General features: G+C 42.1%; 1 protein-coding gene across 1 annotated transcript in view; it reads right to left on the reverse strand.

Annotated features, from left to right (window-relative positions):
• The window catches only part of KIF5B (kinesin family member 5B), a 65200-nt gene extending 47499 nt beyond the window's left edge, over positions 1-17701 (reverse strand). The window contains exons 1-2 of the mRNA XM_065397887.1: positions 17576-17701; positions 1466-1553 (exon numbers count right to left, since the gene is read on the reverse strand). Of these exons, the coding sequence (XP_065253959.1) occupies positions 1466-1553; positions 17576-17701 (214 nt within the window). The remainder of the gene's footprint in view (positions 1-1465; positions 1554-17575) is intronic.
• Between the last annotated feature and the right edge of the window lie 120 nt (positions 17702-17821).

Raw genomic sequence — 17821 nt, forward strand, 5'->3', positions numbered from 1 at the left:
ACACTGCAGTCCAGGTTAGCACACACTATTTATACAATTGACATAATACTTCTGTACTATTCATCCTGTCGTTCCTTATGCCTCCTAACTTTATTTGCTTTTTAGACAACTGCTGCATATTGAACTTAAGTCTTAATTTTGCTGTCCACAGTTATGATTTTCTTAAGTTTTTACAGTTAATTTAGAACCTTGAAAGGTGTATGATTAGTTCAAATTATCTCTTCCAGTGCTCATTACTTTGCATTTGTTATCAATTAATTTAATCTGCCACCATGTTATGCATTTACCTAGCTTGGTAAGGATCCTCTGAAGTTTCTCAGTCTTCTGCAGTCTTGCTCAAATAATTTGTATCTGCAAGTTTGAGTACCAAACTGCTCATCCCCCTTTAAAATCATTAATGCATTCATAACGAGTGCTACTATAGACCCTTATAGCAATTCACTGCTAAACTTCAGCTATCATGAAAATTTAACATTTATTTCGGTTTTATCTCTTAGCCAGCTTCTGATCCTTACCAGTAAATTACCTATTACACCAAGACTAATTTTTTTTTTTTTTTTAAATAGTAATTTGTGAGGGTTTGGTTAAAAGCCTTTTGAAAGCCCAAATTTACATCTACTGGGACGCCTTTCCTTTACCCAATATTTTACTGACCTGTTCAAGGGATTCTACTACAGTTGTAAGGCAAGATTTTATTTTGCAGAAGATGAACTGGTTAGACTATCACATGATGATTTTCTAGGTTTTTTATAATTCTATTTTAAAAGTATTGCTGCAACCAATTTTTAATATATTCAAGGACAGATTCTGTACTCTTAAAGATGTATAAGCATTGAGGAAGGAGTTCTATCTGCAGAGGATCTTCACTATAGTTGTGTAATGAGAACTTTAGTCAACTAAGATGATCTCAAACTCTTACTTAGCTATGTATTATACAAGCTTAGAAAAACATTGCATATGCTTGATTTTTGAAGGTTCATACTAATCAAGGCTTTTTCCTGGAACAGATATTTCCATAGCATCATCTATTCCTATGCCATATTTCAACCCCATTGATTTTGGCTGCAATTTTTTTTTTTTTTTAAAGAGTCTCAAGCATCATTTTAAAACAGAAAAGTTATATTTTTCCATTTTTTTTTTTACTTAAGAACAACTTTTCCCCTATAATTGTCCAAGAGAAAATTTTAATGGAAGAGACCTGGCCTGAAAGATTGCAACCTGACAAGATCAACATTTCAAACAGTTATGAACTGAATACATGGGTTCAGAACTGATGTCATTCATCAACTTTAACTGTAGTGATTGCTGCCATTCCTGCTATAATTCACGCTGTTTCTTTTAGATACAGTTTTTGGGGGAAAGATGGGTAGGAAGAGAAGAGCTGGAACTACATCACAATTTTCAACAGTAAAAGCCACAATCTACTGATGGCCTCCTTATTGTCAAGTTCAATGTTTTTCCTTACCTTTTACAATTTTTTTAGCACAATCATTGTACACTTGTTCCTGCGATGTACTTGACTGGAATACATGGTCAAACACATACGGCTTGGACTGAAAAGACACAAGAAGAGTAAAAAATCCCAGTCACAGAAAGTAAAACTGAACAGTTTTCAAATTTGAACTGTCCATATTAATAGCCTGCTTCTACAGTATCTTTTTGCTCGTTTGTATACTTGAAGCCTTCAATAAGAGGAACTGATTTATACACAAGTTACCTGAGTGAAAGATAATCGATACCTGACCACATATGAATGAAGCCTTGAACTAAACATATTTGCATCCTGAAATCAGCCTAAACAGTTTTTCAAAAGAACTTTCACCAGAAGTATGGCCCAGTCTCACTTCGTTACTGTTTAGCAACAAGTCAGTTCATTTTAAGTTTTCACACAAATCTTAAACCAAAATGCTCAGGTTAGTACTGTACACCCAAGAACATTTTTCCCTCTGGGAAAAGAACTACAAGGTTATTACTTCAGGATTCTGATAGTCTCCCCTCTTGAAAGGGAAGAGTAGTAGCGTTCTAGAGGAAATGTGCCAAGAAACTTCAGTGCTTAATCGGCAGAAGCCAAACCTGAGGTAGCTGAAGTCTACACTGGAAAAGCAGACTGCTGCCTATATTTTATTCTCTGGATGGAAGGGCATATTCAAGCTGCTGCAGTACTGAATTCTACTTCCAAGTGTTTCAGTTAGTGCAGACTTAGTTTTGGACTTAGCAGGCTCTTGGAGGTGTCCATTACTACTATTTTGGATATTCTTGTGACTACATGCTGATCTGACTAAAGAGACAATGTAGTATTATGTCACTGAGGTAGAGTATGTCACTATCCCCTTTTTCCGGAGTATGCTGCTACCACTCCCATCATCTGAGTGAGTACGCTGAGACACTCATAACCACGCCCATTGGGATAGTAGATGCATTATGATGAAAGGAATTTTGTATTTTGGGGCGGGATTTCCCAAAGCACTTAAGTGATTTAGGACACAAGATCCACGGATCTTCATCAAATCATTCAGGTGCTTTTGGAAATCCCACCCATGATTTATACTAGTTTCTTTTAATACAGTCTAAGAAGTTTATCCAAGCCAAATTAAAACTGGGATGGACACTGCTACATTATTAGCAAGAGAGATGCCTTCTTTAACAATTAGTATCAGTCTTGAGGTGTGAGGCTGAAGTTTCAATAAGCACATATATAAAATTAGCCATTGAATAAAGGATACAGCTATAGACAGCCATTTCCTCAACCTTCCTGTAGTGACTTTGAAAATAAAGGAATATTAACAGGCACATCTACTATTGTGTGTGTTGCAGGCCAACTCCATTATAACTCACAGGTAACATTTGTGTAATACACCTTTACCCCGATATAATGCTGTCCTCGGGAGCCAAATTTTTTTTACTGCGTTATAGGTGAAACTGCGTTATATCGAACTTGCTTTGATCCGCCGGAGTGCGCAGCCCCGCCCCCCTGGAGCGCTGCTTTACCGCGTTATATCTGAATTCATGTTATATCGGGTCGCGTTATATCGGGGTAGAGGTGTAAATACAAGTCTGCATGCACTACTTCATATGAAGTGAACATCTCTATTGCTGGATCACGTTGCCCCCATTATCACCTTTTGTTCCATATCTATGCTATTCAGATTGTGTCCAATAACATCCTAAACAAAATTTATGGTGTACTGTTGATGTGGCTGGCATTCCTTCAGGTTCAGATGCAATTTGAAACTTCCTCTAAATTACTTTTCCACTTAAAAAAAAAATTGATATTCATAAATACACTATTCCAAGTCAGTACATTTTTGAGGAAGTCTTAAGTGACTATCAACTGATTTTGGAGGCTTTCTATGGAGGGATTAAGTCAGGCAGGTCATTGATCTTGCAGTAATCCAGATCTATCTTTAACAGTTAAAAGACTGTTATAATGCCTGCATCTGTAATTTTCACTCCATGCATCTGAAGAAGTGAGGGTTTTTTTACCCACGAAAGCTTATGCCCAAATAAATCTGTTAGGCCTGGTCTACACTAGGAGTTTATGTCGAATTTAGCACCGTTACATCGAATTAACTCTGCACCCGTCCACACCACGAAGCTATTTAGTTCGACATAGAGGGCTCTTAAATTCGACTTCTGTACTCCCCCCCCCAACGAGGGGAGTAGCGCTAAATTCGACATGGCCATGTCGAATTAGGCTAGGTGTGGATGGAAATCGACGGTAATACCTCGGGGAGCTATCCCACAGTGCACCACTCTGACGCTCTGGACAGCAGTCCGAGCTCGGATGCTCTGACCAGCCACACAGGAAAAGCCCCGGGAAAATTTGAATTCCTTTTCCTGTCTGGGCAGTTTGAATCTCATTTCCTGTTTGGACATCGTGGCGAGCTCAGCAGCACTGGCAACGATGCAGAGCTCTCCAGCAGAGATGGCCATGCAATCTCAGAATAGAAAGAGGGCCCCAGCATGGACTGATCGGGAAGTCTTGGATCTGATCGCTGTGTGGGGCGATGAGTCCGTGCTTTCCGAGCTGCGATCGAAAAGACGGAATGCAAAGATCTACGAGAAGATCTCTAAAGCCATGGCAGAGAGAGGATACAGCCGAGATGCAACGCAGTGCCGCGTGAAAATCAAGGAGCTGAGACAAGGCTACCAGAAGACCAAAGAGGCAAACGGACGCTCCGGATCCCAGCCCCAGACATCCCGTTTCTATGAGGCACTGCATTCCATCCTAGGTGCGGCCGCCACCACTACCCCACCACTGACCGTGGACTCTGAGGATGGGATATTGTCGACGGCCGGTTCCTCGGAGATGTTAGCGGACGGGGAAGATGAGGAAGGAGATGAGGAGGACGAGGCAGTCGACAGCGCTTACAACGCTGATTTCCCCGACAGCCAGGATCTCTTCATCACCCTTACAGAGATCCCCTACCAACCGTCCCCAGCCGTTAACCCGGACACAGAATCAGGGGAAGGATCACTCAGTAAGTGTTTTAAACATGTAAACATTTATTTTTTAACAGAACAGGAATATTAACAATATTAACAATGGGTTTTTCATGATTAGTTTGCCCTAGGCGCTTAACGTTTCAGTCCTTGGCAGTGCAACTACTGAAAAAAATGTCCGGTTTAGCATGATTGTTTTGCCCTAGGCGCTCTACTGTTTAGTCCCTGCCGGTGCAGCTACAGTAAAATCCGGTCTATATGTCCGGGGATAGAGCAGAAATCCTCCTGGGACATCTCCACGAAGCTCTCCTGGAGGTAATTGGAAAGCCTTTGCATCAGGTTCCTGGGGAGAGCGGCCTTATTGGGTCCTCCGTGGTAGGAAACGTTTCCGCGCCAGGAGACAATCAAGTACTCGGGTATCATTGCCTTGCAGAGCATGGCGGCATACCGCCCTGGTCTTTGCAGGCTTTCCCGAAGCATCCTTTCTTTCTCCGTCTCTGAAATCCTCATCAGAGTGATGTCGCTCATGGTGACCTGCTTTGAATTAGGTAGGGGAATGTTAGTATTGGGACTGCTTGCCTGTTCCTTTACAAAACTGTAACCGGCGGTTTACAGCCACGCGGTGGAGGCGGGAGAGGAACAGCATACAGGGATCTTTCCCTGGGACAGCCGCGAGGGGGTGGGACAGGGGCAGAGTTCATGCTTGCCGGATTGCTGGCAGCAGGGACTGGCATTGCTTTGAACGTGAAAGGAGGCCAGTGCTATTATTAAAGTTTTAAGCAGCCACAAGTCTACGGCTTACCATGTCAGCCTGTTACCCAAATTCCGCTGTCCTGTCCCACTTGTCTGATCTGCACTGCAAGACCCCAGGCACTGAATGCGAAGGCCGAAAATTCGACCTTGTCCTGAGTGCGCATGTGATAGGTGCTGTGCATGGTCTTGTTCACAGAGAAAGACTACGTTCTTTGTTCACAAAAAAAATTATCTTTCTGAGGAATTCACTCCCTTTTTCCCATCCCACAGCTGCGACTGTCTCCCGACCTACCCTGGCATCACACTCCCAGAGGCTAGCGCAGATTAGGTGTAGGAAGAAGAGGACACGGGAGGACATGTTCTCGGAACTTATGGGCTGCTCCCGAGCCCAGGCAGCCCAGCAGACCCAGTGGAGGGAGAACTTGTCCCAAATCCACCGATCACACATGGAACGGGAGGAGAGGTGGCGGCAGGAAGACCAGCAGGCGACTCAAACGCTGCTTGGACTAATGAGGGAGCAAACGGAGATGCTCCGGCGCCTTGTGGATGTTCTGCAGGACCGGAGGCAGGAGGACAGAGCCCCGCTGCAGTCTCTCTCTAACCGCCCTCCCCCGCCACAAAGTCCCATACCCCCCTCACCCAAAGTCCCAAGAAGGAGGGGCGGCAGAGTCCGTGAAAACTCTCACTCCACCCCTGCAGACCGCTCAAGTACGAGAAGGCTCTCATTCCCCAAAATTTGATAAGTCCTTTCCTTCCTGCCTCACCCAAGCCCCCGTCCCAGTTTCATGTGTAGTTGCTAATAAAAAATACGTTTGTTAATTACTGTTTCCATCATGTTCTTTTAGAGGAGAGTCTGTTTGAAGGGGGGACGGGGGTTGGTAATTGGACAGGACAGTCACCTTTACCAGGGTACAGACACGGGGGCAGGTTCAGCAGCAGGGCACACACACACACACACACACATTGCAGTCACTAGTTACCCTGGTCAGTCTGGGAGGTGGTTTTCATGTTCTGTGTGTGGGGGGGGCTATGTGACTTTGTGGCAGGGGAGGGCGGTTAGAGATCTTATGCAGCGGTCCTTATCCTGGATCACAGAGCCACGCAGCAGGGGATCTGTAACCGTCCTCCCCCTGCCACAAAGTCACATAGCCCCCACACACAGAGTCCCGAACAGGAGGGGTGGCAGGCTCTGTTGAAACAACCAGTCCACCAGTGCGGAGCCTGTCATTCCTGGAGTTTAGAAGCGTCCTTTGCATCACTACACTACACCCGCTCCCCACCACAGTCTGCGTCCCAGGTTCAACACTTTACTGCGAAAACAGTAATAAAGAAAACGGTGTTCATTAACAAATTTCAAGTGATTTTATTTTTAAACGTGTGTTGGAAGGGGGTGAACGGGGTATGTAACTGGAGAGAATAGTGAACATTTATTGGGTAAAGAAACGGGGGCAGGTTCAGCTTCTCTGTAAACAAACTTAATAGTCACAGGTTACCCTGCTCACTCAGGAACCTAGCTTTCAAAGCCTCCCGGATGCACAGCGCGTCCCGCTGGGCTCTTCTAATCGCCCGGCTGTCTGGCTGGGCGTAATCAGCAGCCAGGCTATTTGCCTCAACCTCCCACCCCGCCATAAAGGTCTCCCCCTTGCTCTCACAGAGATTGTGGAGCACACAGCAAGCTGCAATAACAATGGGGATATTGGTTTCGCTGAGATCAGAGCGAGTCAGTAAGGTTCTCCATCTCCCCTTGAGACGTCCAAAAGCACACTCCACCACCATTCTGCACTTGCTCAGCCGGTAGTTGAAGAGTTCTTTTTCAGTGTCCAGGGCGCCTGTATAGGGCTTCATGAGCCAGGGCATTAGCGGGTAGGCTGGGTCCCCGAGGATGACTATAGGCATCTCCACATCCCCAACAGTTATTTTATGGTCCGGGAAGTAAATACCTTCCTGCAGCCGTCTAAACAGACCAGAGTTCCTGAAAACACGAGCGTCATGAACCTTGCCCGGCCATCCGACGTTGATGTTTGTAAAACGTCCCCTATGGTCCACCAGTGCTTGCAGCACCATTGAAAAGTAGCCCTTTCGGTTAATGTACTGGCTGGCCTGGTGGTCCGGTCCCAGGATAGGGATGTGAGTTCCATCTATAGCCCCACCGCAGTTTGGGAATCCCATTGCGGCGAAGCCATCTATGACGACCTCCACGTTTCCCAGGGTCACTACCTTTGAGAGCAGTAGCTCAACGATTGCGTTGGCTACTTGCATCACAACAACCCCCACGGTAGATTTGCCCACGCCAAAGTGGTTCGCGACTGACCGGTAGCTGTCCGGCGTTGCAAGCTTCCAGAGGGCTATGGCCACTCGCTTCTGGACACTCAGGGCTGCTCGCATCCGGGTGTCCTTGTGCTTCAGGGCAGGGGACAACAACTCAAAGTTCCAGGAAAGTCCCCTTCCGCATGCGAAAGTTTCGCAGCCACTGTGATTCATCCCAGACCTGCAGCACTATGCGGTCCCACCAGTCCGTGCTTGTTTCCCGGGGCCAGAATCGCCGTTCCACAACATCAACATGACCCATTACCACCATGATGTCCTCGGCGCGGGGTCCCGTGCTTTGTGACAGGTCTGTGCCACTCTCAGACTTCAGGTCCTCACCGCGCTGCCGTAGCCTCCTCGCCCGATTTCTCAGGATCTGCCTCTGGGAAAGGTGGATGATAAGGTGCGAGGTGTTGACAACGGCCATAACTGCAGCGATGGTCGCAGCGGGCTCCATGCTCGCAGTGCTGTGGCGTCCGCGCTGTCACTGACTAGAAAAGTGCGCGAACTGATTTCCCGCCGGCGCTTTCAGGGAGGGAGGGCGGGAGTGACGGTTCGATGACAACAGTTACCCAAAACCACCCTCGACACATTTTTTTCCCCAGAAGGCATTGGGGGCGCGACCCAGAATTCCAATGGGCAGCGGGACTGCGGGAACTGTGGGATAGCTGCCCACAGTGCACCGCTTCCAATGTCGACGCTTGCCCCGTTAGTGTGGGCTCACAAAGTCGAATTACTGTCCTTAGTGTGGACACACACGTTCGACTTTGTAATATCGATTCCACATATTCGATTTAAGTAAAATCGAACTACTCTCGTAGTGTAGACATACCCTTAGTCTTTAAGGTGCCACTTGACTCCTTGTTGTTTTTGTGGATACAGACTAACATAGCTACCTCCTGATAGTTAAAAGACTGTTTAACTCATCAAGTTTTTTTTCTTCATGTAGATTGTCAATGTACCTGATCCCTGATGTTTCCGGTACAATGTATGGTTAATTTTTAGCTTTTCATTTCCTCACATGGGAAAATGAAAATAGAGCTATGAAACAAAGCTGTAAGCTGCATAAGAAACTTCCAAAATTCTTTGTTATAAGTAGTGGATAGATTGTTTTGGACAACATCACTAACCTATCAGACTGCTATATTTTATTTTGATTTAATGCCAAGTCATACAGGAATTTCTTAAACATTGCATTCAGTGTGCCTGTAACATATTTTAGTTTCAATCAAAACAATTTATTCAATCAAATTAAACTTCATTTTAGTCTAACTTTTTTGAGCTCTTTAGAGAGAGACAAGATGGGTGAGGTAATATCTTCTACTGCACCAACTTCTGTTGGTGAGAGAGACAAGCTTCTTTGAAAATCAGTTTTAACATTCTTCCCCACATTCTAAGGTACAACATTTATTCCCATTAACAAACAGTATGGAGGGAGGTTGTATTTACTAGTTCTACTTAAAATAATTTAGCTATATCATGCCTTTATAATTCCCCTTTAAGCTGCCATTGAGATACTACTATGAAAGGGAAAGAGGTAAAAGGAAAAAAAAAACTAATTTTCTTCCCACTCCTATTGATTTATAGGATTACTCACTATACATACTATGCCTTGTTGAATTTTATGGATTAGTTAGAGGAAGTAATCTATATTTAAGGACTTCTCTCTCAAACAGTGAATCCCTTATTTGAATTGATCTTAAATATATAAGTTTATACATCACAAGCTTCAGGAATCCTTGACAGACTGACTAACTCCAAAACACAGATCCCTGTAACAAATTTACGAAGTCTACCAGAATCCCCACTAGATTCCCCATTCTCATTACTGACCAGGAAGAAGGTGGTCTTGATGGCATGCCCTGAAAGTTGAGTGATTATAGACCAAACTAGAGAAGCAAATTCCAAAGGTTCAGTGCCCTAACAGAATAGTCTACCTGCAGTCCACTCCCTCCCACCACACTTTATACCAATGAGGCTCTAGCTCAGGCATCTCCACTGATCCGTATTTGTCAAACATCAACAACTGTTAATTTAAAAAAAATATTTCAATGCCAAAATAAGCAGAGGTGATAAAGAACAGCTTTGCCTACTACTGTGACTAATTTTAAAAGAACTACATATACACTGATCACAAAAAACAGTCTGAAAGATTGTTGTGTAATTCCAAACAGGTTTCATTTATTTGGCATTTGCAATATCAATTCTACCTGGTTTTCCAGTGGCCTACTTTCTCAGAGCAGAACAACCAAATTTCTAAAAAAAATATCTTCAGAAAAAAACCTATCAGTACGTCTTTATACATTATGAAGAAGCACAATCCTATTTTTCAGTGCCCAGATCGCACCATTATTGTGGCACATATTTCCCTCACTTCACCACAAACACCTTATCTGCATCAAGAAGCTATGACTGAAAGCTTTCTGAGGAAGGGTACAGAATCAGGCCTTTTTCTGTACTGAAGTTTTTGGGTACTACCATAAGTGACAAAAAAACAAGTTGGACCATCACATATGCTATACGTTAGGTGTAATAAGCCTTGTGTTTTGGGATACAGATATCCTTTTGACTAGGAATCAGATTCTCAATAGCTCAGTAAAATATTTCAGTTAACATTGCAAATTAAGCCTATAGATTGCCTATTCATGTGTGTGCCAAGTCCCTATTTTCCAGTCTCCCCAGAGCCCACAGACCCTGAGTTAAACATCCAGATTCGCCTCTTTCTCAGAGTTTGGCTATACTGGTAAACAAACATTACCCCATAAGACATCAGCCTAAGCTTCCTCCTTGGCTGCTTCTATGGTTTCATTCTATGAACCTTCTGTAAATGAACCTAAATCAGTCTGTCTCAAAGCAACATTCCAAGCCCTTGTTGAAGCTAACTTGCAGCCACCTGCCAGCATGACCCAGCAGTAGTTACTCAAATCTTAATGGAGGGTTTACACAGACTTTGACACAGTATCTTTTTATCATCATAATTAATGGCCAGTTTAGCTTTACTGGACAACAGTTTTCAGTATTAGCCTATATACAAATATATTCAAAACAACTGAAATGTACAAAACTTTGCTCTTCACAGATGTCCGCTGGCAAGTCATCATCTCCTAGCGTCTTCTTCATAGAAGACAATTCCATTACTCTTAATGAGACAGAATAACCTTTAACTTCAGGTTATCCTCAGAAGTACAGAAAATAAATTGTATAACAGTATTATTTATTTCTATTGCATTCATACTCTAGTTTTAAAGTTTACTGTAAGATTTTCAGAGTCCATCCATAGCAATGTGTGGCTTGGATCATCTTGTTTTCTGATCCTTAATACCTGGAATAGTCTTTTCATTATTGATACTATAAGATGAGCAGCCAGTAACGTTCCATTTCTCTATCACAATGTACACAGCGCTTTTAACTCTAAGGCATATTCTTTTTGCTAATGTAATGCATCATTTTATAAACCCATCCTGTCTGACACTGTAGCTGGCTTATTCTTGGCATGAAGTACACAAGACAGTTTATAAAAGACTGAGGTATTAAAAAACAGCTTTTCTCCCAATGCAAAACAGTATGATACAGTATTGCTATCCCAAACTGAGTGATTTTAGCAAAACTTTTTTCCATTAATTTGAGAGCACATTTATTTTCCATTCCCAATCCTCTTTCCCAGTTTGAAAGATAATGTATTTTTGCTCTATCAGTAACAGAGTTCAAAGTAGCAAAAAAGACAGGCAAGCAGAGTCCCAGTATAGTATTCTGCTTCTAGTAAGAAAAATGATGCTTTTCAATTCTTTTGAGGTGCATGAGGAGAATAAGATGCATATAGAACTGATTTTCTGTAACTGTAGAGGGTGCAGGGTATGTCATTGGACCTTAGTTTTCCTGTCTTCCATTCTTATTTTTCTGTGTTAAAATTGAAATTTGAGTGGTTCCTTACTTGCTTATATAATACATCAAATATAAGGCTCTGTATACTCTGCAACAAGTAGGGATAAAGTTCTGCAGCATTTCCTTTGCCAGAGGATAAATGGGAAAATACTATCAGTGAAACAGCCCTGTTATTTAATTTGATGGTCTCAATTTTATGACGGCCCCATATTCAGTTTCAACATGAGAAGTTTTTGTAATGAAAATGCATAATTGCAGCAGGGAAAATGTTACGGAAAGCTGGAGGTTCTAGCAGATGGGTGGGGAACAGCCGGAATTTTGGCATTCAAGGAGACCTGGGAGGTAGGTTGGGATTATCGCTTTAGTTGGATGTTTGTTCTAAAGGGATCAACAGTGAAACAGTTAACAATGCTGACATTTAAAGTGTCTTTAGATTTTAGAAATGAACACCACACTTGAGACCAACAGAGATTATTACTAAGATGATAGCACAGCAGCAGTACAGTATACTTCCTTCAATATTGAAACAAGTCTTCTAGCCATACAGGTCTGCACTATTACAGTGTTTGTCAAAGCCATATTCTTTGAGAAACTGTTTTACTTCTCCTAAGTGATCAAGGCTCAGTAAAATATTAAACTAAACACCACCACTCAAAAATCCAAATACTTCAGTTATAGGTCAGAGTACAGCTTCTAACATATGCAGTCATTTTCCATATAAGGTCAGATTATAATATTAAGGTGGAGTACTTTTACAAGTATGGAAGTGTTTTTTTCCTTCTAAAATTCAAAATAGCATACCATCGTTCTACTTCTGCTGTTTTGTGTAAGTGTCCCACTCCTTGTATGCCCTACCCTCTTTCAATGTTCCATATGAATTACATTTTCTTTCTGAATATTGCTTTTCTGCTGCCAAGACGATGAAGTCAGTAGAAGAAAGATCTTCACTAGTCTGGTTCTGCAAGAAACTGAAAGCCAGATATATTTAGATATTCAGGACAGGCACCAGGCCTTGCATGTTACGGATACTACCCTGTTAATTAGAAAATACACTGAGGCAGTCAGATGTCTTCTAAAAAACAGAAAAAGATGGGAGTGCTCTCTACATTACCGAATATAGGCATTTGAAGGAAAAATGGGACGCTGCTTATTTGTATGTCAATACCCAGACTGCTCTTGCAGATATCAATTCAGACTTTAGCAGTTGTGAACAATCTAAAAGTTCTGGGTGTGACAGTAGTTTGTTTGTTTTTGTTTTTTTTGGGGGGGGGGGAGGGAACAATCACAAGACAAGAAAGAGCACATATACAGGTACTAAAAGTGGCATACAAGCATTTCATTCAGAGTGATAATGCTCTCCGCTTGCAAACAGTTTCAAGTGTAAAAAAAATAAAGGTCAAAACCACATACATATGAACATGCTGGTTTCTCTCTTCATGTGACCTTTTCAGTAAGCACTCCCCATAACTTACATTTAACACTGAAGAAATACAAGTTTGTGGGTAACTCCAATATGGACTTATAAAAACATGTTCACAGCAGTTGTGTTAGGTTTCAGCTTGCCTTGCATACATTCTTAAACAAAAAGGCATTATAATGAATTCTGCATTAAAGAACCCATTTTTCTCTGCATTCATGCTGTAAATATTTTAATAGAGTCACTAGCTGGAAAAGGCTTTACTATTTTAAAAGCATGATAACTTAAAAATATCAATTGAAAATTATGCTGTTGCAATCATCAAGGAAATATCATCACTAAAACATTAGTCACATTTAGACAAGATTAAGTTGCCTCGAGTTAGGTGTCATGATGCTTATCATAGCCTGGTCCACACTTGAAAGCTTTACCAACAACACACCTCTGTCGGCACAGCCCAAACCCCATGATTTGGCCTTGCCTACGTCATCATTGTGCTTGTAACTTGTTAAAAATAAAATTTAAGCACAATTCAATTTCCTAGCGAAGAGAGGAGGAGCTATGCTAGGACTAAATTGCATAACAACATTTAGGGGGCACAGCTACTTCCACAGCCCAGTTTCCAGACAGTCCCAGTGCTCCTCACAAAATGCCATGTTTAAACCTGAAGATATTCTATCTACAATAATTACAACACTTAAGGTTACTATGAGGTTCTTACCCACGAAAGCTTATGCTCCCAATACTTCTGTTAGTCTTAAAGGTGCCACAGGACCCTCTGTTGCTTTTTATAAACTATAGGATTACAGAATTATTATTTTTTTTTAGTTAACTTGTGTATTTGACCAGGGAATATATTGTCAGTTTCACTATTTCCCTCTACAGTCAGTTCATCCCTCAAATGAAAAAAAAAAACCCTCTGTAATTATTTAAAGGAGATCAGCAAAATCCTTATTTTTTTTAAAGAAATTTGTGTTCTGAATCTTTAAAAATTAGAGGGTGTTTTAACAAACTAGATTTTTTTTAAACTTTGTCAATTTAAAAAGAGGTTAGGTTGACAACTTTTTCTAGCACCAAAGCAAAAATATCTTGAGCAAATTCCCAGTGTTAACAGTACTTGAAGGAATAGGATAATACCCACCCAACCTCCAAAGAACTGGAGTCACAATGAAAACATATGCCCTTTATACTGCTATAACAAAAATGTTACATGCATACAAGTCCACATACTGTCTTAATGATGTGCATTTGTTTTTTTAATACATGAATTCATCAGGAAGAACAGCTAGAAAAGATTCCCCTTAAAATTAACTATTTCTAAAATGAAAAGACTTTCTTGGAATTAGAATTCAAAGCCCAAGAGATATGGCCTCGTGCGAGAACTATTAATGAGCTGCATCTTTCTTATAGCTATTGTTCTTCAAAACAAACTAATACTACATCTCAACCACAGATTGCTGTGAAACACATAACATCTACAATTACAATAAATCGTTTCTCTAAAAGACAGAGATGGAAAAGACTCACTTGTCCAGGATAACAAGCATGCCTCTAGATGTATGGATGCCCAGGAAAAAGAAAACTATTGCTGCTTTCCCCAGAAAGTAAGGGGAAGTCAAGGTACGCATGTGTATGGTTAGAGTAGGACAAACCCAGAGAAGAGCACTGGGAGCATCTCTGCTCCCACTCTGTCTCCTAACTTATTTCCAGTCTTGCCCTTCTCCCTGCGAAAAGGGATAACTCTCCCAAATGTTACTGGGTAGGCAAGAGGCAAGCTTCTCCATATTTCAGCATGGGCCTGCAGAGGCAGCATTGTAAGTACCACGGGCCAATCAAGAGGGTGTAGCCTCTCCTCGAGTGAGGAGGCTGTGAAGAGAATCCTAGCTCAACTTACTGGAAAGAAGAGCTTGGCAGGCAGCTACCACTATATATAGTGGTGAAGAGAAGCCCGATAAGATATGCATGAAAAGGAGAGGGAAACTGATATAGTCTTCATGGAAATAACTGAGGAATGGCTTTAGGAAGGCTATTTCAGACAAGATATTTCAAACAGGCTAGCTGGTTAAATGTTCAGACTACTAGAGATCAGTGAAGCTTTGCAAACTCTGACTAACTCATCCTTGGAGATAAACTGAATGGTCATGAAAGGTGCAAGTTTGACAGTCCTGGAGAATTAGGTCTTCAATTTTATTTAGTAATCAGAGGATGTGATTTTGAGTTTGAGAATTTTGCCATATATCAGGAGTAAAAATGCTTTATGTTACTGGAATGATGGGAATTCCAGCATATTCACTGTAAAGAGCATTTGTTTACAATCCCAATGGTTGGAATATCATGAGACAGGACTTAAAAGACTGTCAGTGGTACCTCAACCTATCAGCGCTTTCCTGGGCACTGGTCCAAAGCTGAAAATAGCAAGTCCTGGACCTAAGACTTCTGGATGTTTTACATTCGGCTTTCACTACTGCAGAGGAATATGGTTAATAAAAAATTCATTACAATGCATGTTAATTTCCTACTAATTCTGTCAATTTCAAGCTCCATGTGGTCTCTAAGGAGAATGACTAGTTCCCCTCACACTGACTTAGTGAGTCTAGCTTTTGCATTAGTGGTAAAAAGTTGTAAAGAGAAAAACATTCAATCATTTTTTTTAATTTGTAAAAACTGACCATCTTGGAGTTCTTGTGGACGATCCTACACAGTCTACACCACAATGGTAATGTTTCTCAATGTCCACTCCAAATTACCTCACTTTTATCGTTTGAAACCTAAACCACAGATCCTCCTAATGAACTCCAAACCCCTGCCCCATTAGCAATGATTGCACTTTGGCCCAAAAGGTAGTGGCTAGAAGGTTAGAGAGTGGGGACGGAACAGAATTTATCACCTAGAAAGTCTGATACGTCTCAGGAATGGAATTAACAACCTTTGATTTCAGATGGGACACACTCCTATGAATGGATACTCAGGACCAAGCATGAAAGTGAGCATATTTACTTCAGATAGTGACACCAGTTTTGTCATATTCTGTATCTGCTAACAGTCTAGATAAATGATGGTCAAGGCTTCTGTGTAACTGAGAATTAATGCAGTCTGCTGCACCAAATCTCTGAAATGAGATCTTGAATGGGCCAATACCAGCTCATTTCACAAGAATTTTGTTGGCTTTTCAGTGGCCTACTTATTGCTGACCTGATCTGCATTTATACCAGAAACAGTAAAAGGTTCCGTATTCCATTAGCAATCTATTTGTTTTCTAAAACTGAATATAAGTAGAATAAGAGAAGAAATACTTTAAAGCCTTGTACTATAAATATGAAGCTTTCTAACAGAAGCTTTATTTACTATTACGCATTTGTTCCACTTCCAAGTTAAGCTGCTATGAATAGATATGTTTAATTGGGGTTGCTTCAAGAAGAAAATAGTGTACAGAACCTAAAATCTAAACAAGTATTAGCAAGGTAAATTTTAAAGTTATATTCCTCATTTCCTCTCTAAATTTGCAATTGTGCCACTGTGTGGCAAATTCTTCATCTGAATGTGCAGATTAAGAATGAGTACAAGTGAGAGATGAACATTAGAGAGGAAAAAAATCTTTGTACAACCCATTTACCAACAAATACCAATGACACCAGAGAAGACAGTTACTGTAAATTATAGTCTAGCTCTCCATTCAATAACTCACTCTACAGCAGCTGCATTGCAAACTGGCACTGCTGGAATTATCTTTTCCAGGACACCAACAAGATCTCTTCACAGCAGGCCTCTATTCTGCAGAATGTGATTTTTGTTAAATTGCAAACAAATGTGTGATGAACCACAAAGACATAAGCGGTCTCAATTTATTTTGCTGGACAAAGTATTAGCCACTAGCCCACTGGTCGATGTACTGATCACAAAAAACACTCAGCAGATTTTCTTTTGCCAAAACTATTCAGTGGACAAATTACTCTGGTAACTTCTTTCTTAGACATTACTAATGCAGACATTACATTAGTGCCAACTCATTAGGTTACACAAAAGAAGGCTAGTTCTTTTGCCGATTTTCTCTCTCTTCCCATACACCTATTTCCAGGATGTCGGTTCTTTATTTAAAAATTTCACTACTGTATTCAAAAAACCACCATCAATATCCTGAAAACAGAAGAATGGAAAGCCCAATATCTGGGGCGCTCTATTCTCCAGAGTCACCCTACTTATTTTGTACCTTAGTTCAGTGCAAACTTCCTCAGACTGATTAGTAAACAAAGATATGAATTGGTAAGTTACTAGTGATCAGTAACGAACAGTCCAAATCCATTAATGGCACACACTACTGTATACACCATTTTCCTCCACACATAAGAGCTGTTTCTCTATGTCTCTGATGTGGCGTGGGGGAGGGCACCCATTGCAGCACTGACTGATCTGCGATAAAGCACAACTTTCATATCCACAATGTATGAAACGTGCACGATGGTCCCATCTCAATTTCAAAACTGCCACTTAAAGTCATGCCCAAAGTTTCGAGGGCTGCTGCTGCAAGAGGCCTGCTAGGCAGGGAGTTTTTGATTAGGTGGCAGCTTTATATAGTACATGCACTCCGCCCGGCCAAGTCAACCCCTGCGTCTGCCCTGCTCCCTCCTCTGCCCTATCATGTCCCCGCGAAGCCCGGCTGCTCCCCTTGCCTGGCCCCCTCCGCTCCTTTCCGACTTGTCTCTCCCCTTCGTACCGCGCCCATCCCCGTGGTATCCGGCCCTCTCCCCAGCCCGCCGCTCCCGGCCCGGCGCTCACCGCGATGATGACGGTGTCCTCTCCCTGGAACTTGGCGACGTACTTGTCGCCGCGGGTCACCTCGGAGTCGTTGAGGGGCCTGAAGCGACACATCACTTTGATGTTACATTCCGCCGGGTCCGCCATTTTAGGCCAAAGCCGCCGCCTTCGGGGCGCTCAGCCCGGCCGCCGCTGCCTCCGCGCCGCTCACTCCGGGGTCCTGCGAGCGGCCGCCGCCTGCAAAGCAGCGCCTCACTGAGCGGAGGG

This window comes from Emys orbicularis, chromosome 2, assembly GCF_028017835.1.
Source record: "Emys orbicularis isolate rEmyOrb1 chromosome 2, rEmyOrb1.hap1, whole genome shotgun sequence".
In the NCBI taxonomy this organism is placed as follows: domain Eukaryota; kingdom Metazoa; phylum Chordata; order Testudines; family Emydidae; genus Emys; species Emys orbicularis.